The 19,300-nt window shown below is 43.6% G+C and overlaps 1 protein-coding gene across 4 annotated transcripts in view; it reads right to left on the minus strand.

Moving 5' to 3' along the window:
- The window catches only part of NBEAL1 (neurobeachin like 1), a 155,157-nt gene that overhangs the window by 90,804 nt on the left and 45,053 nt on the right, over positions 1-19,300 (minus strand). For all 4 annotated transcript variants that reach the window (XM_048484982.1, XM_048484984.1, XM_048484983.1 and 1 more), the window contains exons 4-9: positions 15,600-15,761; positions 13,246-13,327; positions 10,445-10,572; positions 8,203-8,285; positions 4,193-4,278; positions 1,064-1,370 (exon numbers count right to left, since the gene is read on the minus strand). In XM_048484982.1, coding sequence (XP_048340939.1) covers positions 1,064-1,370; positions 4,193-4,278; positions 8,203-8,285; positions 10,445-10,572; positions 13,246-13,327; positions 15,600-15,761 — 848 coding nt within the window. The remainder of the gene's footprint in view (positions 1-1,063; positions 1,371-4,192; positions 4,279-8,202; positions 8,286-10,444; positions 10,573-13,245; positions 13,328-15,599; positions 15,762-19,300) is intronic.

Consider the following 19,300-nt stretch of genomic DNA (forward strand, 5'->3'; position numbering starts at 1 on the left):
AAGTCATTCTGTTATACACAAGAATTTAGGATTGCAATATAGAAAAAAACTTTCTCTTCACTCTCCATCCTCCCATCTCTGTAGATGATCAGAGTGAAATAGGCCATGTTTATGTATATATTTAATATATATCCGCCCAGCTCAGCATCTTCAGCTCTGGGGTGTCTAAAAATCTAAATGGAGCTACTCTATGAGTCCCCCGCACACACAATATGAAGTGGAAACTTCCACATCCCTTCCTTTCCAGGGCGAAAGTAGACTTACTCCTCTCAAACAATGACTCTATCCTGATGGACCAAAGCAAAAAGAAAATAACTTAATACCACTAAAGGGCATTTCAATATCAATTGGGAAGATGACTAAATGTACCTCTTAGGCCCCTTCCACAGATGCAGAATAATGCACTTTCAATCCACTTTCAATGCACTTTGCAGCTGGATTTTACTGTGTGAAATAGCAAAACCCACTTGCAAACAATTGTGAAAGCGGATTGAAAGTGCATTATTCTGCACGTGCGGAAGGGGCCCAAATTTCCCCTTAGAATTACAAAGCAGTTTTGTTTTAGAAACGATTACTTCTTATGAGTTAAAAAATGATTGGATGTTAGGGCAAGTAAGCCAGGTTGACGTTCCCCAAGGGCAGCAAATCCAATGGAAACACTGCAAGCCCTCCTCGCATCCCACAAAGCAGGGGGCAGCAATGTTTATAATTAAAGCGCATTTAACGATCCACATCTTCAGATAATATCCAGAATTATATATGCACTATATGAAGTAGCAACCCGCTCAATTGTTTTAAGGCACTGGGATATTTCACACTCGGACTGCTGGCAGCTGTTGATTTTCATCGTTTGCCTTTCTGTAAATCTTCTGCAAGAACCCCTTCAGTTGCATAAAAACCTTTGCCTGCCCTTCCCTTCACAGACAGGTTACTCTATCATTTCAGAATATCTTAAGGATTTTGTTTGATTTGTAAGGGACTTATTTGGCTCTGCACTCGGCGACATTCAGCTCTAGGGCCACAAGTTGCAGATCCTTGCCTCAAAGGGTATTATGCTACTTACTCAGCATCTGAATCTGTAGTGCTATGAACCTGCTCTCCCACTGCCTGGACCGCCTCGAATTAGGCAAAGCAGCGTGGTCAGAGTTGAGCAGCTTGAAGTAGTTCTCCAGGATGGTGCTGGTTTCCACTTGCCGCTGATCAGAGCTGCTGGTCAGAAGAATATGCACCACTTCCGTCAGGCACTTCAGAGTCAGCTCCGCCTTCCGGCTCACTTCGTCCGGGTCTCTGTTGCCCCACATGTCACAGTCTGCTAACACCCGCATCAGGACTTCCATGGTGGCAGGAGATATCGCTTGAAGGGCATTTCTCTAAAGTCGCCAATGGAAACCCCGCCCCCAATATCAGAGTACTGCATCAGTATCTTTTTTTAAAAGGTATATAATCAGACATTTACAGCCATTTTGAACATACTGCTTTATCGAGAAAATGGGGAAGACAAAAAGAGAGAGCATTTCAACATGGCCAAACGGACCAATTTTGTAATAATAATGAATATTTATGGACAGTCATTGGCCAGAGTGATTCCAAAGGGATATACATGCATAAATATTAATGTTAAAAACCACAAAAATACAATTTAAATTTAAAATCCGGATAAAAGCCTTATCAATCAGATGTACTAAATTAAATTCAAACTCAGTTATCTAAGCATAGCCCTAATTATACATACAGTCCAATTTAATCCCCATTTGTGCTGATTAAAAGCCCTATTTATCGGTACATTTTGTAAATAAAAGACCAGAACATGAATTCAAAGAGAAATGGCAATTGTATTCTATGTATCACATGATGGAAAGACTTACTTATACATAATTATTTACAAAGTAACTGTTTAAATATTTAAGCATATTGCATATTTTTCTTTTATATATACATATTAATAGATAACTGCAAGCCAAGTATATTTACATATCATTTTAATAACCTGATTAGAATAAGGACTTCTTGAGTCATTGTAACAGTGTTTCATGTATATATAATTATATGTATTTGTTTATTAATTTATTTTCTAAATATAAACATTAAGAATGTAGCTAAAATTAATCAGATTGCTTATTAAACTAAGGTTGTTTCTATTCAGTACACCAGTTAATGTTAGTTTATATTTATTAATAAGATTATAAAGTGTATAAGATTATAAATGCAGATCCATTTAGCACTTAATTTTGATAAGTTTATATTAATCAATATGTACACTTATAAATATTTTTAAATGGTGAGTACTAGTGTGATTGTCAAGTTTGCTTATGCTTGTTTATTTATCACGGTATCTTTGTTGTCTGTTACTTCTTTTTTGTTTGTTTTTTGTAAAATAAAAATTAGTTTTTTAAAAAAATATTCTGCTTTATCTGGATAAGATTGATAAGTTAAGTTCATAGTATTTTACAAAGGAAACAGCTCCACATATCTCTGCCTCTTGCTAAGATCTGAGAACCTCTTTCAGACTTCACGTACCTCTTGAAATCTGAAATGCCTCTGGTACAAATAATGCTGTTTAAAACACTACTGGAATTCCTGTGGGAGAAATTCATCCTCTGCTTATTCCATCCACAGATAGTTATTCTTGCTAGACGGTCTGTATGTGCCATTAATACATCACCACAATGGGAGGACAACAGACCCAAAGCCCGTCTCAAACCTCCAAATGCGGCACCGGGCTGAACTAGAAGGCAGGGTGCGGTTGTCACATTTCCAGCCTTTCCTTGCCCACATTTCTCAATTTCTTGGCAATGAAACTTGCATATTTCTATCCTTCTTCACTCAAAGTCCATTGTGCTTAATGTGCCAGATACTGGCACAGCATTTGCACTTTGAATCCAATAGCGCTAGCTTATTTACTCAAGCAACTGACTCAGTCTAACAACTGATGTATGTTTTGCTCCCCGCAAAGAGGACCATCTATTTGGAACAAAGTATAATGTGCATTCTGCTTGTTATGCATGACTGAAATCCCATCTGCTAGGTGATACATGAGCTCAAGCGCAACCAGATCTACTTCACCTTTGAAACAGAATATGCATTTTCCACACCATCACTTTAAGGTTTACTCATTCTCTGTGACAAAAACAGAATAAAATGTAATTTTTAAGAAGAAGAAGAAGAGGAGTTTGGATTTATATCCCCCCTTTCTCTCCTGCAGGAGACTCAAAGGGGCTGACAATCTCCTTGCCCTTCCCCCCTCACAACAAACACCCTGTGAGGTAGGTTGGGCTGAGAGAGCTCCGAGAAGCTGTGACTAGCCCAAGGTCACCCGGCTGGCGTGTGTGGGAGTGTACAGGCTAATCTGAATTCCCCAGATAAGCCTCCACAGCTCAGGTGGCAGAGCTGGGAATCAAACCCGGTTCCTCCAGATTAGATACACGAGCTATTAACCTCCTACGCCACTGCTGCTACTGTTAACCTCCTACGCCACTGTTAACTAAAACTTCTGCTCTTAGTATTCTGGTAGATATAGATTGGAGGTTATACATATATACACAGGGCAAGCATGCAGATAAATAATAGGAAACTTGATTCATAAGTTTCCAAAGGTGGTGTCTTTATGGAGCTTTAGAGATTAACACATGTGTTGTGGCACAGCTCTTGTGGACGACAACCTCACGTCTTCATGCAGCACCTCACACATGATATTGCAGTCGGGCATAATAAATGATAACCAGGTTTTTTCCCCCCTTAAAAATAGTTGCTCCTTTTTGGAATAAATTCTTCAGAGACAAAGAGACAAAGTCAGTAAGATCCCACTTTAGACAACTAACATTTTTCAGCACTGAATACGTGATGTTGCTCTACACCAGGGGGCTGCAACCTGCGGCTCTCTAGGTGTCCATGGACTACAATTCCCATCAGCCCCTGCCACCGTGGCCAATTGGCCAAGGTGCCAGGGGCTGATGGGAACTGTAGTCCATGAACATCTGGAAGGGCCGCAGGTTGAAGACCCCTGCTCTACACCAACTCAGATAAGTCTGTCTACTCAGACTGGCAGGTATTCTCCATGGTCTCAGTCTTTCTTAACAGCTACTACTTGATCCTTTTAAATGAAGATGCCGGGGACTGAACCGTCGATCTTCTGCATATAAAAAAGTGTTTTACCGCGGAGCGTTCTTTCTCCTCCTCTACAGCCTATGCTTACCTGCCCGCCAGCTATAATCGCTCCAAAGAGATGTAGTAGGCAACATTTCAAGCTTTCTTTCAGATGCTCACTTTCTTGAAAACACTCTAAAAGAAGAGAACAAATTACCTGAATGTTTCACAGTATCATTTACAATACACTTTGATTCAAAGCAATCATGGAAGCATATCTCAATTCAATGTCCCCCAGAAAAAAATTATTAAAATGGTACAGTACTTCAGTTTCTTTTCAAAGTAAAAGTGTCATAGTGTAAGTGTGATGTGTGCCTTCAACTTTAATGGGGGGGGGGGGGAGTATCTTGGGTATCAAAGTTCTAGAAAATACCATTCTGCAATCATTCTGGTGGGGCTGAGAGAGCTCCGAGAAGCTGTGACTAGCCCAAGGTCACCCAGCTGGCGTGTGTGGGAGTGCACAGGCTAATCTGAATTCCCCAGATAAGCCTCCACAGCTCAGGCAGCAGAGCTGGGAATCAAACCCGGTTCCTCCAGATTAGATACTGAACTTTGTATAACTTTGTTCAGTGTTACTTGCATATTTTGTCAGGGAGAGGAAAAAAGTCTAGTTGTTTTTTTTTCCTGATGGATTTCAAAACCTTTATTGAATAGCAAAATTAAAATGAAGCATTTGATTCCTGTTTACATCCAGACAAATTAACCAATAAAGCACATACATTGACACTTCTAATTAACACAGACTTCCAATTTTTGCCCAAAACAAATCTTCCTTCATTTAACTTAAGACTTACTGGAAAACTTGAGATATAAATTAAGCTTGTCTTTGCTGATCTTTTGGGTTTTTCATGCTTATTGAAAAGAATAATCTTTAAATTATGAAGCAAAGGAGAAACAAATGCTATAATACTTTTTAACTTAACTGTTGATTCATCAAAAAATATGTTCCATCTAATTTGCTTACGTGTTGCCTGCACCACAACGCCTGAGACAGGTAATAAAGGATACCTTACTTTTAGGTAAGATATTAAAGGTTCCCAAGTTTCTGCATACAGTCCCCAACTTTGATTGCTTATCAAAGACTATAGCTTATCCGTTTCTGCAAAATCAATTAGTTTAAATTTCCAACCTTCTGATTAAGGCATTCTGTGATCTTTCCACATTTGAGCATATAACAACCTGGCGGCTGTAATCTATATATATAAAAATTTAACAGTGTGTTTGTCCCTGATGGTCTCCCTCAGAAGCTGCTGGATGGATCGCCCCCAAATTTTCACAGGACGTCCCTCCCTGTTGCGGGCAGGTAATCAGACCTCCAAATCACCTGAGCCACTTAAAACGTCTTTTTCCTGGCGCACCAGGCCATGAAGCTGTTTGTGTTCAACTGTCACCCTTAGAATGTTTGTGCAGCCTGTCTGTCTGTGGCCCGAGGGCTTAGAATGTTTGTGCAGATGGGCAGAGATGACCAGTGAAAACAGTAAATAGGCAATACTGTTAGGTAATACAAGTGGAAGTGAAACACATACACACTTTGCCATGTAAGACGTCAGGTGGGGCTCCCCCCTCTCACACACAGGTAACTTTCACTCTCTGTGCCTCACCCACTGCTACCACACAATACACATCCAGCTCATCCTCACACACCTCACTCTGCCCTCCCTCACATCCACCACCACTTACCCACTTCCTCACCCATATTCACCACAGCTCTTTTACTAAAAGCGAGCTGGAGTTTGCCTTTTTCTTCCAAGAAAATCCGCGGGGTGGGGGGTGGGGGGGCGAACCAACACTACCAGCTCCGCTTCTTTTGCACATGGCCCTTTAAGAACCCAGGGAGCTGGCCTCGATCTGAGCGCCTCACCACCCTGCCTCTGCTGCCTGACTGGGATAGCCTCCTTGCCCCAGTTCTGCCTTCCCCAAGCCAGGACTGTGCATGTCAACCAGCCTCATGGACAGCGGGATTCGCACTCTGGACAGTTCTGTTGTGGAATGGGAAGGGTTGCCTTATACTAAAAAAACAAGACAGCACCATATAATGATGTGCATTGAAAAGGGAAAGAGGAATTCCATTTGACCACCCCAAAAGGCTATGCTGGGGATCATTGGACCTGCATGGACATCTGTGTGGGTTGCGGACGGTGATGAGAAGGACAATTGCCACAGCAATGCGTGGCTGGGCCCGCTAGTCACTTATAATAACAGTTTATCAAGTGTAAAGTTAAATCACTGGGCGGCTTTGAAACATGTCCTTCTTCAAAAAGTTTGAGAAGCACTTCTGTTAAATATTTCAAGATGCAATTACGTACCCAGAGGTTTTAAGTACTGAAACAAAACTTAAATAAGTGTAATCAAACAAAAAATGTTCACAATGTTCAAGCTGATTTCATGAAATCCAATGGCCTATAGACTGAGAACAGGCATTGGACCAAGGCAGTACGTTTCAATGAAAAATCAGTATGTTTGTTCATGCCACACCTGACATGAGGCACTTCAAATGGCCAAAGGAATGTTTCTGAGCAATAAACATTAACCTGGAAGCAGTTGCCACAGCAACAACCTCCTACAGACAGACTAGCTGCAGTCAAAACCACAAAGGAGTATTTTGTTGAGAAATTAGGACCGCCAGAAACTTCCAAACGTGTAACAAGCCAACTCTGTTAAAACGTCACCATTTTATCTTTTTTCCAAAAATAAAAAAGAGGCTGGAGAACACGACTGCATGAAAACAAGCTACCCACTGAAACATCAATCTGGATTGAGCTGTCTAAAATATCAGTCAAAATGTAAAAATAAATATCTTAGCAAAGCCGGATTAATGCTGCATCGGAATTCTGCTATCAATTAACAGAGGGTTAATTTTTAAAATGTTCACTACTGAGTACATGACACCGGCTTTTTTAATTGTTGTAATAGGGAAAAACCTTTTCCCATCTTAATATGAAAATATCCAGGTGACAAATGTCAAAACAAACAAGAGGATTAATCTATCTATATATAAATCTATCAGTGTGTTTTTCTGCTGACAGGTAATCTTCCAAACTACTGGACCGATTGCTTTGAAATTTTCACACAACGTCGCATTAGCATGCGGCCAGGTTTCCATACTGTTTCCACATCTCCTGTTGTGTACATGTCACAACTGTGCCAGTTATTGTGTACATGCCACACCTGTGACAGTTGGAACCACAGTTCTGTTCTGCAACAGCGCCATCTGCTGGCCTTCAAAGCCACACCCTCTGATACAAGGGAAACAACCATGCCTTCCTTGAAAAACGCTGCCATCTGGAGTGAAAGGGATGGGGTCTGCCATCTGGACATGACCCACCCATCCTAGTGGAGGAAGGGGAAGGTGAGGGAGGGTCCTGGGGTTTGCTGGACAAAACAATCTGAAATTTGAACACAACGTAGCTCATGCCTCCCAGCATGTTTTAAGCTAGGAAACTCGCCTGCAAGGGAAGGGAGTGAAAGGGACAGGGCCCGCCACCTGGACATGGCCCACCCACCCTAGCAGAGGAAGGAGAACGTTAGGGAGGGACAGGGCGGGGTGCCATGCAAGGGAAAGGAAGGGAGGGAGGGGAGCGAGGGGCCCCTTGCCCCTCCCCTCCCTTTCAAGCATTGTGCAATGACACATGTTCGAACCGTTCGCTTCCCCTTTTCTTTCTTTTCCACTTCATCAGACTGAGCCACAGCAACGCGTGGCCGGGCCCGCTAGTTTCTTTATAAACTAATTTCTATCATTTTGAGACAGGGAGCATGTCACAAGGAACACACATTTGGATACTAAGCCTTCTTTCTACTCAAACTACTCTTTGCCTGCTGTGGACAAGTTATTGGGCCACAGACCACGTTTCTCTACAGCCTGGCACTTTTTGGGCTCCTTGAAAGAAATTGGTCTTGAATGAACAAAAATCCCTAACACAGGAAGGACAAGCTCTGCAGTGAAGGATGGCACCATACAAGCAAAAACAAAGGTTAGGATCCAAACCAAACTTTCTGGAAATACTTTCATTCCTAGCTAAGCACCAGTAATACTCAGGCCCTCAAGGCAGCAATACTCACGGTAAAAGAAAGGGACAAACTCCACAGTGAGGGAAGCAGGTTTATATTTTTGTCTGCTTTTTTCAACAGTGCTCAGAATTCGCCTGCAATTGTAAAAAAAAGGGGGGGGGGTGGATTACAGAACAACTGGTGCATGTAGAACACAAATTTATTTATTCTAAAAATATATGCAATGGCATGTACCCAACCTTGTAGTTCTGAAAATGGCAAGTCTTCGGAAGGGATGCAATTTCTGCCAACTTTCCCCTTTCACTGCAGACCTTCCAGTTTGCCCCCCAGGCTGCTCCTGAGGGTCTGCTGACCCCCAGGAACAAGTTTCAACACAGGGTTCAAGAGACTGCAGTCAGAGGCAAGAACACCTTTCTACAAAACCCACAAATGATTGGCTACACTGCATTTACTCAATTACAGTTTAGTGTCTTGCATATTTATTCTATCGACGATCTTACAATATGTTAAATGCCATCAAGGTACAGTTTTGAGTGCCTTTATTTTGATACCTTGCACTTCTAAACAGCTTAGAGCAGTGGTGGCGAACCTATGGCACTCCAGATGTTCATGGATGATAATTCCCATCAGCCCCTGCCAGCATGGCCAATTGGGGCTGATGCTCAATCAGTGCCATTGGTTCGCCACCATGGACTTAGAGTATTCAGTTTTACAAATATGCGACTGTACCAGTACACCTTTTATCAACATCTCAGTGTCTCAGGAGTGGCCTGTCCTATAATTAATTCAGGGCTCCTTTTCACACGTTGAAAAATCCATAGGAAGCAAACAAGGAAGTTAAATCCACCTGGAGTTCAAGCAGCTGAGGACAAAAAGCACTTTTATTGCTACATTATAAATGTGCGAATGTGGTGCAGACATCTATGTATAATACCTGCACAAAATTTGAGTCCAGTACTGCCTTAAAAACCAAACCATTTACTAGGATTTAAGCTTTCCTGGCCCTGACTTGGCTAGCCCATGCTAGCCCAATTTTGCCAGATCTCAAAAACTAAGCAGAATCAACCCTTTTTAGCATGTGGATGGGAGACCACCACGGAAATTCTGGGTCTTTGTGTGGAGGCAGACAATGACAAACCACTTCTACTCTGACTCCTGTATCAAAACCTTACAGGCCCCCACGATTAATTGGCTGTGGCTTGATAACTTTACACACACACACTTTCAGGAGACACCGTTGACATCATCGGATACTTTGTCAATTTGCTTTGTCAATGTGAATTGTAACCTACCTACCACTCTGCTCAAGCAAAGCTTTCTCCATCCCAAGGGGCTTCTCTCCAAGTTCAAATGGCTTTTCCACAAGAGGTAAAGCCTGAAGGCTCCATGTTTTGCTGAGTAGACTGGTAGGACAAAAGCGAATGGCTTGAATCTAGGAATGCGCTTCCGTAAGTGGAAAGATTTCTGCCAGCAGAAGTATATTTGTCACCTCTTTCCTCTTTCCTTCCACTATAGTCTGAAATGCACCTTCACGTGGTGCTTCTGGGGGAGACAACAGCAACTGGACGATATTTCACTCTACAGCAAGATGGAGGTAGCAAGGAATCTGTGCTCCTTAAGAGTGCCAACCTCCAGGCTGTGCCTGGAGATCTCCTGACATTACAATTTCCACAGAGGAAGGGGTCCACAGGAACTCTGTACTGTATTCAAGCCAATGCATACATTCTCAAAAACAGAAAGATGGACAAAAATAAATTGTGTTCAGACCAGGGCTGTCCAACTCTGGCGCTTCAGGTGTACATGGACTACAATTCCCATCAGCCTCTGTTGGCATGGCCAATTGGCCGTGCCAGCAGGGGCTGATGGGAATTGTAGTCCATGAACATCTGAAGCGCCAGAGTTAGACCCTTTTGGTCTAGAATGTTTTCTTTTTCTCGCAACAGAGAACCTCTGTTATACCCGGCCTTCCATTTTCTGCTTGCTCCAGCTATAGGAGGAAACATACTTCTTCATTTTCTCATTTAGTGACTGCACATAACCTGGAGCTTCTTATGTTACTACAGCAAACAGCGCAGAAACAAGGAAGGTCATTGCAGCAGCCTCCCACCCAGAGCAAGCTGAAAGTCAGGGATGACTTGTGCGACACAGAGCAGAGAAGTAGAGACACATTTTCTTTCCAGCTTCCCGTGGGGTTTTCAAAGTTGAGCGAGACCATTTTCCCACAAAGCCAAGTGATCTGTTTTCTAAAGAGATTATCAGAAGAATTAAATGCTGTTACTAGAGTCACACTTACCCTGCAATTCGCTGCCTCCAATTTCGATACGGATCGTAGAGACTTTCACAAAAAGTCAGAGCGTGTCTCACAAACTCTTCAACGGGCGTCTGATCGGCCAGTTCTTTCTCTTTTGTTTTGCTTTTCAACTAAGAGGCAAAGACATGTGGTAGAAGAATATGCTTCTGGAAACACAAGTTATGCAAGCACGAACACCCCTCCTAAAAAGGCACCTCCCCAAACCAGTTAAGCTCTGAACTACCAATAGGCCTGGGTTCAGAGTCAAACGACACATCGAGCTTTACACAAGTTCACCACGGAGACTTTCGGCCATATTGTAGCTGCATGTCTTTGGGGTCAACTCCTGTTTAAGCAAAGCAGGTTCTGATTTGGATCAGGGGGCCTTGCCTTCCCTCAGCACCATTTTCAGGAGCCCGAGGAATGGGGGAAGCAACATTGTTGGGGGTACAGAGCAATCATCCCCCCTCGGAATCCTGAGCTCCTTTTAGCTCTCCAAAACAATATGGGGGGAGGTAGAAACTCCTTCTCCCTCCATGGTTCTGATCCAAATCAGTCCCCTGTTACACTTTTACACAGGTGATGTCAGTGGGGGCCTGCAGCTGCAGTATGGTTACCTCACTGGCAGTTCATAATGTCAAGCATAATGTATAGTTCAGCACCCAGAGGTCCAAATGCAGGCACAGTTTAAGGATCACGAAAGGTCACGGAACCACACAAAATGTTTGCTGCCACTCATTTCTTCTTCTCGCATGTGCAGAGTTCTCAAGGCAGCCTACAGGGCTGCAACTTTACGTGAAGCACTCATTAAAATCAAACTGGTATGTGTGCCTATGCTCACTTTGACAGATCTGCTCAAGGTGTGATCATGTACATGACAGAACTTTATCCAATTTCACTTAAAACCGGGAGATGAGAGTCACACAAGGTTGAAACTAGGTGGAGGAAAGATGGAAGAACTGGCAAGCAAGAGGTGCCCAAAGCCCTGCTCTTGATCTTAAACTCTGGTTAAGTGGTATCTCTGGGCTCCACTAGAACTCTCTCTTTGTGTTTCACATCAAAGACCAGGTCAGGCTCCCCAGCGAATGCTCCAACTGAGTGCACCGGGGCTTTATTCTGTTCTGAATTTTATTTTCAGAAACGTTGTCCAAACTTATTTTTTAAATTTTACTTATTTATTGGTCTTGTATGCCGACCTTCCCCCAACAAGGTCAGAACGGCTTGCAACATTTCCAAATACAAACTAATATAATAAATATAATTTTTTCTCTCTTTCTCACAACACTAGAACCAGGGGGCATTCATTGAAAATGCTGGGGGGAAGAATTAGGACTAATAAAAGGAAACACTTCTTCACACAAGGTGTGATTGGTGTTTGGAATATGCTGCCACAGGAGGTGGTGATGGCCACTAACCGGGATAGCTTTAAAAAGGGCTTGGACAGATTTATGGAGGATAAGTCGATCTATGGCTACCAATCTTGATCCTCCTTGATCTGAGATTGCAAATGCCTTAGAAGACCAGGTGCTCGGGAGCAGCAGCAGCAGCAGGCCATTGCTTTCACATCCTGCCTGTGAGCTCCCAAAGGCACCTGGTGGGTCACTGCAAGTAGCAGAGAGCTGGACTAGATGGACTCTGGTCTGATCCAGCAGGCTAGTTCTTATGTTCTTACCTTTAAACGATACGGAACATTTAAAACTTTAAAACTTCTTAACTTTGTAAATTGGTCACTAAAAATATAATATCAGAGAGAGGGAGGGGGAGGCCAGACTGAAGGAAGCCCATAGCTGTGGAACAGTTCTATCTTACAGGCCCTGAGGAACTGCATCAAGTGCCGCAGGGCCCTGGTCTCACTACACACAGCATTCCAACAGGTTGGAGCCAGGGCCGATAAAGTCCTAGCCCTAGTCGAGGTTAGTCAGACGTCTTTCAGGCCTGGTATCACAACTAGGCTTTCATTTGCAGAGTGCAACACTCTTTGGGGGACGTATTGGGAGAGATGGTCCCGTAAGTACATTGGCCCCAGACAGTTTAGGGCTTTAAAGGTAAGCGAAAGCACCACACTGTGGGCAATATGAAGTATATAGACAACAACTATTGCACTATGCCCACTGGCCAAAATGAAAAGCAATTAAGAAAACAATACGGGCCATTTTAATGTAGAAAAGAGTAAAGTGCAGCATCAAGGACAACACAGAGAACCAAACAAGAACTTGAGAGACAATTCTTTATTCCTACGAACAACAGCTAATATTACTTAATTCCTGTGTAGTTGCATATTGCCCATTTGAAGTTCCACACATCCAGATTGAGGATGAATGGGGTTAGCTCACAGTCCACGTTTATGGCTTCCACAAAGGAGTCTCTTTTTTGGCAGTCGATGCCTTTAAAGTTAAGTTCCGGAACCTTGAACCTGATCAGGTCAACAGGGCATACATTAAACTGAGACGGTTAACCTTTTTATTTATCTATCTATTTAGGAGATTTTTATGCCTCCTCACCAAAGGCTTGCTCTAGGCATCTAACAATTAAAATTTAAAAACAATATATCATACCATATGCCCATTAACAAATCATCAGATATTCATTTAACATTACGGAACGCCTATTAAAAAAAAGCTGTCGTGAAGAATTCTCTCTAAACATTATCTTGCTAGCTTGGCTTCCATCTCACTCTCTTCAATCAGACCCCTTGAAGCCAGTCAAACAAACTGGACCCTAGCCGAAAAAAGCCAGAGTTAATTCCCTATGGAGAAATAACGTCTGACAGGAAAGCAAGGAAAGAGAATTTCTCTTTCACTCACCTGCTGAATATAGAGAGTGGTCATCGTAATCACATGATTAATGTAGGAACAGGTCCCTATCTCTTCCACGTTAGCCAAGTTTCTGCAACAGAAACAAAGTCATGGAGGGAGGGAAGTAAGTCATGGTAAGATTGTTTGAGCTTAGTAGATACAATTTAGTACAGTGGAACCTCGGTTTTCGCCGGTAATCTGTCCAGCGACACTCGGCAAAAACCCAAGCTGTGCTGTTTGTGCATGCACTACGCAAACGGAGTAGCAAATTTACGCAAAAAGCGTACATTTACGCAAATGGCGTAGCCGAAAATGGAGGCGCCTGGTGAAAACTGAGGCAAAAAAAGGCCGGAGGCGACCGGCGAAAACTGAAACGGACAAAAACCAAAGGCGACGATTACCGAGGTTCCACTGTAAATAGTAAATACAATTCAACAGGAATACTGGTAGGAAGGAATATCAAACTTCAGAAAACATTATAAGGGAACAGTGATCTCACTTGAGGAGTCTGTTTGCCTTTCAACTGGAAATTTGAACACTCAAACTGTAAGGTTGCTAAATGTAGACTAGTAACAAATTTAGTGAGGGTGGCTAGAATCAACCATTCACAGGAAACAGAAACTGGATTAGAATCTCATGTCTCCAGCCTCCTGCTTATTCTCACCATACTGTTATCTATCCCTAAGGCTGCTTTCACACACATTGGATTGTCTGAGCTTAGTAAATGCCACTTAGTATTCAATAGAAGTACTGGACATTATGCCCATTAGCAATCATTTGCAACCGGGTTTTCCTTTGTGTAACCAGAAAATCCAGTTGCAAATAATAGCTAAAGTGCATTGAGAGGGCATTATCTAAAGAAGGGTATCAGACATGAGGCCGGGGGCTGGATCCAGTCAGTGGTGGGATCCAAAAAATTTAGTAACAGGTTTCCATGGTGGTGGGATTCAAACTGTGGCGTAGCGCCAATGGGGCTGGGTGGGGCACGGCGGGGGCGTGGCCGGGCATTCCGGGGGCAGGGCGTTGCTGGGCGGGGCTGTGGCAAGGACGCAGCCACTGTGCCAGTCCTTGGGCGGGAAACAAATGCACGCAGGCGCAGGCTGCCACGCACGCCGGTGCACCTCCTGCTAGACTGCTTCAAGTTCTGCGTGCTACTGCTGAGAGGAGGGGCGTAACTAAGGCAAAAATCACATGGCAAAATCACCAATTAGTAACCCCCTCTCGGCACACACAAATAATTAGTAACCTACTCTGGGGAACCTGTGAGAACCTGCTGGATCCCACCTCTGGATCCAGTCCCTTGAGTGGGTTTATCAGGCCCACGAGCCAGTTGAGGCAACCCACCCTACACCCTGCCTCACTCCTGATCTAGCCTAATAAGCCCAAACCAAGAGTGCAGATGCCTCAGCTGTATCATTGGCCTGATAAGCCCTGTCAAGGAAGTCCCCCCACCCCCGCTGCAGGCTCACCAGTCCAGGCAACCCCTGGTAACATTCTGGATCAGTAGAGGAAGCCACTGTCCTGCCTCCAGCCCTGGCCCGACCAATTCACATTTATGTTATATTCGGCCCACGTAACAAATGAGTTCCACACCCCTGATCTGAAGGGTGCGAAGACATGACTGTGCATGAATCCAGATCTGCAGTTGCAATCCTAGAAACTCTTCCCTGGGAATGAGCCCCATTGACTAAAATAGGATTTACTTTTGAGTAGAACCACTTAGGAAAGCTGCCTGTTTCTCCAGACCCAATTCTTTCTCACCAAGATGGTCTTAGATGTGGAACAGTTCAGTTGCCCCGTGCCCCACACTGCAAAGGAGGCCAAACCACCAAGCTGGCCCTGTTTGGGAGACTCTCCTCACTGCAAACCCCTCATGGCAGGCTCACTGAAGAGGATGGGGAACTGCACCATGTCTTCTCCCCCCCCCACACCCAGTGATTCTGTGGCCACACCTCTGAGTTTTGCCCAGAGGTCTTCAAACTATGGCCCTCCAGATGTTCAGGAACTACAATTCCCATCAGCCTCTGCCAGCATGGCCAAGTAGCAGGGCTGATGGGAATTGTAGTTTCTGAACATCTGGAAGGCCATAGTTTGAAGACCCCTGGTTTTGCCTGATATTCCAGAATCGCTGCTGCCCAACACCTACCCATGAAGGAGATAATGTTGTCCATGGGATGGGAACAAAAGATGGACCAATGAGAAAAGGGGCGGAGACGCTTGGGAGTGAGAACATTGAGTGAGATGAGGTAATATAAGGAAGGGAGGTGGGAGTTGGAAGGGGCATTACAACCATGGAAAGGAAATATTGGTGACCACCCCCCCTTGACATCTCCCAAAACCTCAATTAACTTTAAAAACAGTACCGGCAAAGGATAATGAAGAACTTGACAAGAAGAAGTGATACAGCTTGCTGGGGTTCTTCCAATCCTTCTGACAGTTTCTGGACACAATGGAGCAGCTGGAGTCTCAAGACCTGAAGAATGTTATCAGGAAGCAGAGAGATCCCAGGGGGCACATCGTCCACCCTAAAAATACACACAGGGACTTTGTTTTGAAAAAAGGCAAAGAGCAATAATCTCCGACATCTTTTATTCGGCAACAGCCATACTGCACTTAACAACATGAAGGAAGTCAACCGTTGACTGCCAGAGAGTACTCCCGTCAACACACTTCTTCTTTCTTAATCCTATAATTAAACCACATCTAAAAAAAGATATTAAGACTTATTTAAATATGACTTCTCCGGGGAAGAATTTGCTATAATTGGCACATGGCAATTATGAGATCATTAAGGGCTCGCCTGCTAAATACCAAACAGATGATCCACAGACACTGCAAGACGTCGTAGAGTGAGTTTTACCAGGAAGAAGTTTTACCACGACAGGTTGAAAACTGAGAAGCCCCGTCAGTTTCAATGGCAGAGCAGGTACCGAGCTCTCCCATGGAACCAAAAAGGTTTAAAAGCGGTCCACCAGGATCATGTCCTATATTTTTTTACTCCAAGCAGCATAGAGCCGTGGTGGCGAACCTTTGGCACTCCAGATGTTATGGACTACAATTCCATACAATTCCATGGCCAATTGGCCATGCTGGAAGGGGTTGATGGGAATTGTAGTCCATAACATCTGGAGTGCCAAAGGTTCGCCACCACTGGCATAGAGAAATGAATAGGAGGGAAATAATGCAATATCCTTCAGTGGCTAGATTTAACCCGAACAGGCTTGTTTCAGAAGCCAGCTGCACAAAAACATGTATTTTACACAATAATCTTTTAAAAGTATTTATTTAGGACATTTGTATGCTGCTCAAGGCAGCTTATATCTAAAATAAATACAATGCAGGCAACCAATAAAATAAACCATGTCATAAACATTAGTAAAAGAAGTCAATTTTAAAAAGCCAGAGTGTTAAGAGTGAATAAAAACAACCAAAACAGTCTAAAACAATATTAATAAAACAGCCCTTGGGCTAGGAGTAGACCATAAAACAACTAATAAGAACCTACTCTGTTAAAAGAATGGCTGAAAATGGAGAGATTATAAGATATCAACAAAAGAGGACCGATATGGACAGTTACAGAATATTCAGAAATGACAAGGTTGACAATACTCTTAAGAGACAGCAGTTTGAACAATTTTTTAGAAAACTGGGAGCCTTTTATGGACTATCTTTTGAAAACTTATTCAAATAGAGAAGTAGCGGCAGCGTTTGAAATCTAAAGGAAACAGTAGATTGTAATCACTAGAATACACTTAAGAAATAACTGTTGAATTAATGTCTTAACTATATATTCATGAACCTAGAGGTAACTTTTAATCAAAGATGAGATAGCTGGAAGTCAATATATGATGCATGGTGGGTGTGTTTTTTTATGTTTGCATGTTTTGTTTGTTTTACGTGTGAGGAAATAATTTTTTTGAAAGTTAAAGGAATGGGTAGAAGAAATGTTTAGACCTGACCCCAGAGGGAAGTAAAAGATAAGTGATAGCAGGGACGTAGCATTAAAAATGTGTGTGTCCCCCACAGGTGCGCCCCAGTTGAACTCCCCCCCCCCAACCTTTTGGCGCCTTTAGAAATCATATTATTTTCATTCAAGCTGAGCACATTGAGGCCAACTTGGCAAGACACTGGAGCAGTGTTTCCCAACCTTTTCGACGTTGCGGTACCCTTGACCTCACTCTTCATATCTCAGGGTACCCTTGAGGTTCATTTGATTTTTTTGGCATTTTTTTTAGGGTTTTTTCCTTTTTTGGCCTGTAGGTGGGGGGAGTAGCAAGCAGGGGGAGAGGAGGGAAAGCAGCACTGACAGCCACGTTGTTTGTTTGCCTAAATTTGGCATGGATTTGGAGGGATTTAAAGGGAGAGCTCCCTTTAAATCTACCACCCCAATCCACACTGAATTTAGGCAAATCAAACAAATGTTGTTTAAAGGAAGTCTATGAGGTTTCCAAACGTCCCCTCCCCCCGCCCCTTCAAAATCCATTTGATTCCGGTGGGGCGGGGCAGGCGGTAGCATTGTCAGGGTACCCCTGAGACGTGCTCATGGTACCCCAGGGTACCACGGAACCCTGGTTGGGAATCACTGCACTGGAGGCACGGACAAGGCCAGAGAGGGCGCACTCCTTAACTGGCCTTGTTTCTCCCTCCAGTGTCTTGCTGGAATTGACTGGTACGCTTGAATAGAAGAAAATAGGTGCATTCTAAAGGCACCATGTCTTTAAAATGCAGCTAAATTTCCTTCCATCTGAGCACACTGAGGATGGCAAGACACTGGGGGTGGAGACAAGGACAGTCAAGGAGCGCCCCCTCCCTGGCCTTGTCCCCGCCCCAAGTTTCTTGCTGGGCATGACTTATCACACTTGACTTGAACCAAAGTAGGATTTTTAAGGGCACCAAAAGGGATTGGGGGGGGGGCAGCAGCCAGGGCATTCCCAGACACTGGTGTCCAGGGCAAGAGCCCCCTTACCCTCCTCACTATGCCCCTAGGTATCTTTGACTTGACTTTATTTTTGTATTAATCGCTGTTTTTAAAGGGATTTAATAGTATATTGGTATTGAAATATGCTTGTTTAGCTTTGATTTTGTTGTTTAGCTGGATTATGACGTAATTTCTGTTGTACACCGCCCAGAGCCCTTCGGGGATAGGGCGGTATAAAAAACTAAACAATCAATCAATCAATTAATCAATCAATCAATCAATCTCATGCGGGGAAAGCACCCTGCTGAGAGACACGGGTGAGCAGGGTGGTTATCAAGACCAGCAGTCTAATTCCAAAGTCAGGCTTCAATACTAATGAGAGTCTGGAAAGTACTGTGGAAAGTTCAACTTTATTTGAAGAGTGCTGGAAGGTGGCTGATGTAGACGTGTTCTGCTTCCCACTATAAATGGCATTGGATGGGAGGAAGGATAGATGAAGGGCGTGCCTCAATAGTCCCAGAAAAAGAGAAGGGCGGGGGAGAGGATGACACCATTACAGGCAGGAAATGATTCTTCACCTCTGTATTATCCACACCTCCAGTCACTTTCCTCAGCTAACTTGCACATTTGCTCCACTCTCCAACATCAAGATGGCCTTCAGAAGTCCCTTGTCCTCTCCATGAGGAAAAGGGGGTTAGGCAGATCAATTTGTGCAGCAGCAACAGCTTGAAACTTTGTGGCCACAGAAGAAGGAATTGCTTCCAAGGACTCCAAGTGTGAATTCTTTGTTCTTCTTTCGGGCATAGTAGGGGATGCAGTTACAATCCTGGAAACTGTAGTTTCTCTAGTGTTGAGAAACCGATCCTCTGGCAAGAGAGTGCAGCTGCTGACTTCTTGTATAAAGGTCAGGTAGGGTTTCCAATCTCCCAGATGGGGGCTGAAGTTCTCCAGGAATTGCAGCTTCAGAGATGCATTCCGCTGGAGAAAACCGCAGCTTCATAGGGTGGACTTTATTGCAGAGGCTGGACTCCATGACATCACAACGTCGCTCAGCTCCCTCCTCAAAGTCCAGGCCCAGCAGTCAGCATGGTGTAGTGGTTAAGAGCAGGTGGATTCTAATCTGGAGAACCAGGTTTGATTCCCCAC

The sequence above is a fragment of the Sphaerodactylus townsendi genome, linkage group LG02 (genome assembly GCF_021028975.2).
Source record: "Sphaerodactylus townsendi isolate TG3544 linkage group LG02, MPM_Stown_v2.3, whole genome shotgun sequence".
Taxonomy (NCBI): domain Eukaryota; kingdom Metazoa; phylum Chordata; class Lepidosauria; order Squamata; family Sphaerodactylidae; genus Sphaerodactylus; species Sphaerodactylus townsendi.